General features: G+C 44.7%; 1 protein-coding gene across 22 annotated transcripts in view; it reads right to left on the reverse strand.

Annotated features, from left to right (window-relative positions):
• LOC107318346 (multiple epidermal growth factor-like domains protein 6) overlaps positions 1-9,081 on the reverse strand; it is a 188,637-nt gene extending 179,556 nt beyond the window's left edge. For 20 of the 22 annotated variants that reach the window (XM_015872052.2, XM_032446637.1, XM_015872049.2 and 17 more), the window contains exon 1: positions 8,561-8,688. In XM_015872052.2, coding sequence (XP_015727538.1) covers positions 8,561-8,649 — 89 coding nt within the window. In that variant the 5' untranslated portion in view covers positions 8,650-8,688. Of the gene's footprint in view, positions 1-8,074; positions 8,457-8,560; positions 8,689-8,823 lie in introns of those variants that run through there. The other 2 variants (XM_032446640.1, XM_032446641.1) reach the window with 2 other exon arrangements.
• Positions 9,082-9,579: the final 498 nt, after the last annotated feature.

Below are 9,579 nucleotides of genomic sequence, written 5' to 3' on the forward strand. Positions count from 1 at the left end.
AATTCATCCTTAGGTTTACATTTTGAAAGGGAACATACACGCCTGTTGAAAAACACAGTCAAAATAATCAACCATGTAGAGGTCTGTGAAGTAGGAATACTGCTGGCCTGGCACAAGGCTACCCTGAACTTAAGTTATTGAGGCTGAAGCAAAGTGCACATGCACCCTTCTCCTGTGCCTTTCACTAGCTGTTTTCAGGGTCTTTGAACCCCAGCAGCATCCCCAACGAGCTCCACAGTGAAAGACCCATAGGATTTCCATAACACATGGCAGAGAATGAATGACAGAAGCACCATATTTACCATTTCCAAAGTGACTTACACTGGTTTTGTTCCTGCCCATAATTCTGGCAGATAGAGAAGGATATTACAGCAGTTATTTTTGCACGTTATCATCCAACCATAAGCAATCTCATATAGCAATAGATTGGTTCTTTTGATGAAGTACAACATTGTTTTCATTTTACAAGTAAAGAACAGTTTGCAGCACAGCCCATCTGCTCCCGGGAGCATGGAGGCAGCTTTCTGTACACTGCTGGCATACGTGGTCTAGAGGGGGAAGTAGGGCTGAAAAGAAGGGAAGACAAGTGAGCTCATGAGAGCCAGAAAGGGAACAGCTCCCCCATTCCAGAAGGTTCAATGCCTTCCTGACAGTTTTAGCTTGCACAGCACAACCCCAACACCTGGATCTTTGATGAGAAGGTAAGACTTTCATTCTATCAATCCACCTTCTACTCTGCCTCAACTTAAAAATCAGGAAGCTGAAGCTAAATCAGTTTAAAGGCAGTGAGAGAGCAAACAGACATTAAGGCATCCCTAAAGGTTTCTTCCAACAATGCAATTAAGTCAAAATATTAATATGAAGCAAAAAAATGTTGCAGGTCTTTCCACAGAGACAGAGTGAACGACACCACCTTTACACTAAAGCAGAAGGCTGTTAACATCTTCCTACAAGCAAGATGTTGTAGACTGCATGTTCTCAGCTGAAGAATTTGCAATCTGAGCAAAAACACCAGCAGCTTCTTCTCTAAGAGTGCTCCAGAAGGACCCTTGCAGAAGCGTGCTGTGCTCCAGAAGAGAACAGCTCAACACTGCAACACTGTATGCAAACAGGATGTTGATTAAGGTTTGCTATAAGGAGCTTCTCAAGTGGAAAAGGAAAAAGTAATTTCTGCATTTGGATGAAATTTAAGTTAGGAAGTAAACCATGAAAAGAAAAGGCCTAAAGAGCAAGTTAAAAATATAAGGATCTATTTTGTATATGGAGATATTTTGGTTAAGAGCAACTATAATTCACGAAGACTGGAATGACAGAAGAGACATTTCTTCCTTTTAAAATCTGCCACACACTCTTCTTTCCACCCTTCAACTATTTTAAGGCTCATTTCCCCACATTTCTCAGACAAAATTAATCAGCACTACCAGAGACAATTAGGGCATCCTGCTCCCCTGACCGCTAATCAATCCCTGCTCTCTACTGATCCTGTATCAATATTTGTGATGTTTATGTGCCCTCTGGGATATAGATCGGGAACACCAGGCTCATTTAGATTAGGTCTCATTATCACTGCTGTTCTCGGGATCTGTGGATGCAGGTCTGCCACAGAAGACTCTTAACCCCACGGGTTACTAATGCACCACTGCGTCTTATTCACATCCTCTCTCTGATTAGATGGAGCAGCTAAATAACACAAGAGTTCCTCCAGCCTTTGTGCACTGCATCTAGATGCAAAGCAAATCAATATGAGATGATTAATTACACACTCAACTATTATAACAACAATAAGATTTTTTAGTTCCTACTGCTATCGGGCTACAGCATCTGTCCTTCAGCTTCTACTTAACTATCCTCCTCCTTCCCCTAGGGTAGAATAATCTGTTTTGTTTAGCAAGAAATGTAGAAGATAAACGTGTACACACTGATCATTCAGCAGTGATTTGCCCAGTCACTTTTCTTGCATCTTTAATCCAGGAGTTATTTATTTTAAATTGAGCCAAATACTCCCAGCAACACCAAGTTTCACACTTTCTGCTACTTTCTGGCTGGCTTCTACAAGACCAGGCCTGTGCTTTACCTGAAGCCTGGAGGGGATGGCAAATGTAGCATCATCACTTCAGCATGCAACTCTGATAAACTCCAAATACCCACCTCCATTCACGTGCAGGGAAGCTGAGTACATTGCTGTGTGTACTGCATCCAAAACAGCAGGTTATCCCACAGCAAGGCTGGAGTGAGGCTTAGTGTAAAGAGTTTGTGACCCAAATAGGAAATAATTGGCAAGATGATCTGTTAGCATCTCTTTAACCCCTCTGGTTTTCTTTACAGTTGGCTTTTGTGTTAGCTGCCTTCTGCATACCTCCACACACCTCTCAGTTGGGGCTATTTTCAAACAAGAGAATGGAAAGGACAGCATCCTGGAGCTGCACAGAGAAGCCCTTCCAGCAGCAGAGTGACTTCCAGGCAGCTCAAGGATCCAGCTCCAGAGTAATAACAAACCATGAGGAAAGTCAGACAGGAGAAGGCTAACAGATAGTTTGCATATACACACCACTAAGACAGAGCAAGCCATTGCCCAGAAGTCAGCTGTAAGAGGAAGGTGTGAAGCAGCAGCAGGCACTTCTAGATGAAATTTCACTTTAAATACACCCAGGCTCAATTATCATTCCACTGCAGAAGAGTGAATAATAAAAGTAACCCCAGCAAGTCTGCCAGGTACACACGCTCGAGTTTCTCTTGGCAAGAAAGCACAGGAGGATCTCATGCTAAAATATTAAAATGAAAACCACTGAAAAAATATCACACTACTTGAGCCAGAAGGAGAAAAAGCTCAGTTTTGTTTACAGCAAATGCTGCATGGCTTGACATTGAAACCAGTGAAGCCAGCGGAAAGCATCAGTGTTGTTCGTCAAACAGCAAAATGGCTTGGACTCTGCCATCTCCTTCATGGTGGATGCCAGATTTTTAACTAAACTACTTTTCCTCAAAGCTCACTTCCAAAGTAATGCGTAATACATGAAGGAAAACTTCAATTCTTACATGTTGATATCTTGAGCAGTAAAATACCCCTTTTCTTTAGTCTCCAACGAATCCTCAGGTTGATACCACTGGTGCAGGATTGCCACCAAGCAGTTTTGGTAGAGCTAAATGTTTGATGAATTCTAGCCACACGCAGCCAACAGAAATGGGGTAACTAACAGACATACATGAGTGTCCTACTGCTCAGCAGGGATAAGCAAGAAAACAGCATTTGCATCTTTCACAGTGGAAACTTGCATTCAAGTTCTAAGTAGCCCACAGACTCCTGGTGCTATTTCCAGACAGAAAGGGCTCAGGTCCTTGTCTTGTGAGGAACACAGTTATGAGATAAGTGCATGCATGTGGAATCCTTTTGCAATTGATGCATCTGGCAGGCAGGCAGAGCATTAGCAGCAACACAGAGGCAGAATCACAGACTGGTGTGAAGGGTTGAAGCATATAGAAACTCACTGCCAATGCAAGAATAGCCTCACCGAAGAAGACTAGGCACAAAATACATAAACACATGGTAATTTGAGATGCATTTTCTGTTACAAAATCATAAGGAGCACCACAAGAAAATGGCTTCTCAGCCACAGCCTGAGCTATTGGGATATATTTTCCAAGTAAAAAGCATGGTATGGGCATGATGTCTGCTGCCTAAAAGCTGCTGTAGATTCAGTAAAGGAAGAAGGCATGATACTTCCACTAAGGAATCCAAAACTCCAGCACTCATATTCCTCTAACTCTTCCCTTTCAAATGCATGGATTGAATGCTAATCCACAGGTCAAAGCACCAAAACAAATAAATAAGTAATAAAAAAATACAACTGCATGTACAGCTCAGCTTATAGAACCAATACAGCTGAAAGCATGCACTGGAGAGGCAAGAAATACTTCAGTGCACTCCCAGAACTATTAATGCTGAGTTTCAAACCAAGAGCAGCATGGAACCCAAAGCAAAAAGAGCAAGACTGCGTGTGCTCAGTACACAATCTTCAAAAGCTTTGATTCAGCAATAATGAAAGGAAATTTCTTTCTCCTCAGAAATAAATTAAAAGCAATGCATTTTAGAGAGAACATAAGCAATAACAGGCTTGGATTTCAGAAGGAGGAAATCCATTAACTGTGTTCAAAGAAGGAAGGTATTTAATTGGTGAGTAACATGATTTTGCAATATGGGCTGTTAACTCTCTGAGAGCCAAAGCATCATTTCCAACACCAAGGTTCTGCTGAGGAGCCAGACTAGGTTTTCCACTAACATGACTGATGTGTGCATTAATACTGAGTCGTGTCAATATTTCAGAATGACACTTAATTAAACCTGAAAAAGTGCTGGCAAGTTCTCTCTCTCCTCCTTAGGGTGTGTTTTTGAAGAGTAGCTTAAACCCAAACCCCATTGGGAGTAAGAGGAAGGAATGGCTTCTTTGCCTTAAACTTGCAGGTTTAAAGCTCATACTGTGTGCACATAGAATCGCCTGGATTGAAAAGGACCACAATGATTATCCAGTTCCAACCCACTGTTATGTGTAGGGTCACCAGCCACCAGATAGGGCTGCCCAGAGCCACATCCAACCTGGCCTTGAATGCCTCCAGGGATGGGGCATCTCCTTGAGCAACCTGTTCCAGTGCATCGTCACCCTCTGGGTGAAAAACTTCCCCCTGATATCCAATCTAGACCTCCCCTGTCTCAGTTTAAAATCATTCCCTCCTGCCCTAACACTATCCACCCTCACAGTCATGAATACATACATGTATATATTTAAGTTATTGCAATTATGATTAGCAACTTTCTAGATCTCTTTATGAAAGCAGGCATTCATGTAACCAGGAAATATATTTACAGTCAATCAGCTCAGCTCCCCCTTACAAAAATACAGCATCTTCAAGCTATCAGATTTTATTACCACATATTTCCATTATTTTATGGCTATGCCAGAGTTTTGATAGAAGTATCTTGATCTCATTTTTCTCCTGAAGAATAAAGTGTTATACAACATGAACAGAACATCAGCAGGATGATGCTCACCCACTTCCTTTAATCATCCCATCAATGAATATACCAGGGCACAGAAAGAGAAACCTTTACTATCTGTTTAAAAATAAATAAATAAAAGCCACACACCTGAACTCCAAGTTGATTTTCCTCCAGAAATTCTGCTGAAAAGAGGCTTTACAGGCCAACTCTTTGTGAACATGGTTCTGTTAGGGAGACGACCAGCATGAGCTCAATCTGCTGGCAGCACACTGTAGTGCAGCAGCTAGGATTGTTTTGTTCAGCACGACATTCATATTCACAAAGATGAGAAATTCTTCAATATTTATTTTCTTTCCTAGCAACCACTACTGGATACTGGAGAGAGATAGCGGGATTAAAAGCCGCCATCTTTGGGAGCAGAAGATTTTCCATTACAGCAACAGAAGGGAAATGTACCACACTCTTTATTTCAGCTCCCAAACCTGAATACATCAGGCCCCAGAAACCATCTCTCAACAACTGCAAATGGGCTTTGCTGAAGCTCAAAAACCCAACATTCTGCCTAAATAGGCTGAAACAGTGTCTCACCAAGACATGACTACACAGCCTTCTTCCATATCACCTAGAGAGTCTTGTGACAAAATTCCAGGCAAAGATCTATCACCATATACCTTATGGAAGCACTCGCAATGCTTTGCTATAGCCGAACAAACCACATGTCGCTTTAAATATATTTAAATTCAGTGCAAATAATGATTAGGATCTAAATGTACCTTCTTGTATGAAAGCACCCTGTACACCACTAGTTACAGTGAAACACATTCAAGTCCTCAACAGCACAGACTTCAACTTTTTAGTTACATCTACATGCCTGAAATAATTAAAGACTGCAGTTTGCATTGCTTTGAAACAGTGTCCACAACCACAGGGTCAGCAGTGAAGCCCTGCAGCAGTAGCTCAATACCTTTGCTACACATTCACCTTTAGAGATGATTGGCAGTGGTAAAGTAAACTGTCCCATGCAGATACAAAACTGAATACTACAATTTGCTTTTGGGGAGTGATTTATCTTAAGGAGCCTATGTGGAATTAAAGAAGCCTGAAAACTGTTTCTAAGCCAGGAATCCAGCTCTAAAGTCAGGTGTTCCTTGAGATGCAATCAAAGTGACTTGCCTATGGGGTAATGTGGCAATACGCAGCTGCAACATCTGAGGATTTTAAAAATGGAACAAAATGGTTTTAATTAAAGACTGTGGTGAAATCCTATAAAACCAAAGCAGACCCCTCATGTGTCATCCCAGGCCACAGAGCATGGCACTGGGCTGAGTGTGGAAGATAAAGTAGCTCTCACTTATGTGCCAGCTGGGAGCAGGAGGAACCATTCACTGAGGCACATCTGAATTCCTGCTAAGAATGAGTCCAAGTAGCGCACAAAGTGAGGCTCTTGGCATTCACCTTGTAACCACTCCTTCCTCCTGCTCTGTCCTATGTGGATAACTATGGGGAAGCATATATACTTTCAAAACATACTGTGAATACTTCTTGAACAAAGGTTTTCTTCTTCTGACAGCAGCTTAAACCTTCTGGTCTTAGTTCTCATTCCTGCCCCAGCCCTGTTTTCTGTTAGGCAGAATCCTGAATGTAAGCTCAGTGTTGCATAGCTGCACATCACCAGCTTCAATGTCATGATGTGTCTCAATTTTTAACCACTGGTCTTACAGCAGCAGATGGAACTGTTAACAATAAGCTTTTTGAGATTCTTCATTTCAGGGTCTCAATGCTATGTCCTTTTAGTGAAAATGTGTATTTGGACCCTGGTTGTTCTTTAAGTTCTAATATAAGATCATCAAGGGCTAATTGTCTGGAAACACAGCTGATGGAGTTAGTCATCCCATGATCTGTTCTGCATTATATCTCCTCAGGGGGCTTGGAAGCAGAAAAACCAACATCCACACAGACCCCGTGCATTTCTAGCTAGGAGCAAACCTTCAAGTTAGCAGCGAAACAAGAGCAATTATGAGAAATATCTTACATACCCTCAGCCACATAGGAACTCGTTCAAAAAGACAGTAAATGCTAAGGAAGAAAGCATCCAGCACAAAATGTGCCAAGGGATGCATTTGTTGTACTTATCCCATTGACCACAAATTATCAATGCCAAAAGAACAAAACTGAAACAGCAGAAAAGGTGATTGATGGCAGTGCAAGCTGGGCAAGCAATGACTTCTTGTATTTCTGAGTGCACCAATGTCGCTAAGCAGGGCAAAGGGAGAGGGGAGAAATACTTAACACATGCTCAGACTCAACAATGCAAATTAGGGTGATTTCAGGGATAGCCCACCTGGAGAAAGCACTCAGAACTTGGCACCTGCATTAGAGCTGGGGGAAGGGAGAGGAGCATGTGTTTTCCTGCACAGCTGCTCCCAATGACTCGGACACAATGGCAGATAACTCTTGTATGGTGCCATTCCTAGCAGAAATTGTTCGGGGGCAACTCACAGCTGGCACCACCTTCAGCATCAGAAGTTCTGGATGGACATTATTACTGATAGAGCAACCACAGCTCTATCTGGGCCGACGGTGCCCTTCAAGGAGATTAATTGCTTATACAAAGAGAAAGGAGCCCCAAAGAAACACTGGGTGCTCCACGAAGTGCAGGGCTTCAGCAGATTAACCTGACTTCTCTTACACACCGTAGCCCTACAAAATGGAGTAAGGTTTACCATTAGTCTGCTAGGGGCCATTTACGCGTATTGGCCTGATATTGCCTGGGAATACATTGCACGACAGACTCAGACGTTTCACTTTTGCGACGCGAGAAGTAATGACAAGGAAACCAAACAGCAAGCAGTGAATTGTGCGAGAGCGGGATGGAGTTGAATGGAGCACAAAGTACGTAAATAGGAGGAGGAACAAAGAGGGCAGGGATGGAGGTAGGAACACCTCAGGACCGCTCTCACAGCGCTTGGGGGTGGGGAGAACGGAGCGTCCGCGATCTCCTAACAATGCAGGGGAGCTCTGCAGGGGGAAACTCTCTACACAAAGCACGCAACAGTTTCCAGCCATCACATTTACACTTACAACCAGCAAAAACTTCATCCGTGAGATTCCGCGCACGTTTCAGTCTGTCCTACTAAAGAATCTGTCCGGAAAGATGAGCGTTTCGCCTCACATTCCTCAACAAAGGGCTCTCACCGCCGAGAACACCTCCGAAACTTGCTCGGGGCCGCGAGCCGTGCTTGCAGCTCTTTGTGTCCGCTCACCACCAACTGCCGCGGGCCGCCGCTGCTACGGCTCTCAGCTCCGTTTGCACGCGGTCCGTGCCGCTCCCGGGCGGCTTTGAGGTTTGTTCCTCTGTTTTTGCTGCTCTTCCCGCACCGCAGGTAGCGCTCCCGCAGCCCTCGCTCACAACAGCCCCGCACGCGGCTCAGCGCTGCCACCCAGCAGCGTCGGGAAGAAGAAAAACCTCAGCCCCGAGAGCATCACCGGAGAGCTCCTGGTCTCCGCCCGAACTTTCTGCCCCCGAGCCCTCAAACAAAGCGCTCTCCCCTCCCAGCCCACACTCACATGCCCCGCTGCAATCTCGAGTCCTCCGCTCTGCTCACACGGGCCGCCAGCGCCCAGCCCAGCCCGAGGCACAGCCACACCGCTCCCATCGCGCACGGCTCCGAGCCCCTCTCAGCAGCAGCCGCCCACCACCCTCCAAACCCTATAAAGGGGCGGTGAGGCCCGGCCCACAGCCCGCCCCTCACCGGGGCTGAGAGCGGAGAGACCCCGGCGAGGAATCCTCACGGACCCCTTGCGCTCATACAGTCCATATGCTCACTTACCCCTTCGGCTTCTCGCTGCGGAGCTCAGAGCGCCCTGCCCCCATTATCTCGCTTGAAGTTGCCCCCAATTAACTCTTGTGGCGGAGAGATGCGAGGGGATTTCTCATCTACAGCAAGGAGACATACAGCCCTTCTCTGACCTTAGAATTGTACCCTAAGATCAGCACCGCACTGCTGAGCCCTCCCCTCCCCTCCTCTCCCTGCATCTGGAGCAGTTGGAGCTCCGCAGGACACTTGGTCGGGTTAATCTCATTACCTCCCACAGAGCACATCGTTTTCTAATCATTTTACTTCTTAGAGCCCGGGAAATCTTTCTTCATAAAATAATAGACCTTCATTATGTCAAGGCTGAGTGTTAATTATGTCCCGAGTCGTCATCCTTATTTGGACCACTTTCAGGATCACATCATGGCCAAATAGCAAAATATCTGATTGCCCGGCCATGGTTTCTCCAGGAAAGGTAAATTAGTATTAAATTTTTGTTCTGTCTTAAGGAACTCAACTATAAACCATCAAAAATTATTCAATATTTCAAACCTGCATGTGATGGCTCCAAATGATGCACAGTTATTAAGGACAGTGGAAAGGCAGCATGCACATTGGGTCTACTGAAGTGCAGAGTTCCCATCGCCTTCCTTGGTGAAGGCCACTCAGTGGATGAAACCTTTGCATGGGGGCATGGAGTGGAATACAGCTGAGTTCTAAGGATGGTGTGGTTTACAGCCCCTTGTAATCAGCACAGGACAGCGTGGAGGC

The sequence above is a fragment of the Coturnix japonica genome, chromosome 9 (assembly GCF_001577835.2).
Source record: "Coturnix japonica isolate 7356 chromosome 9, Coturnix japonica 2.1, whole genome shotgun sequence".
In the NCBI taxonomy this organism is placed as follows: domain Eukaryota; kingdom Metazoa; phylum Chordata; class Aves; order Galliformes; family Phasianidae; genus Coturnix; species Coturnix japonica.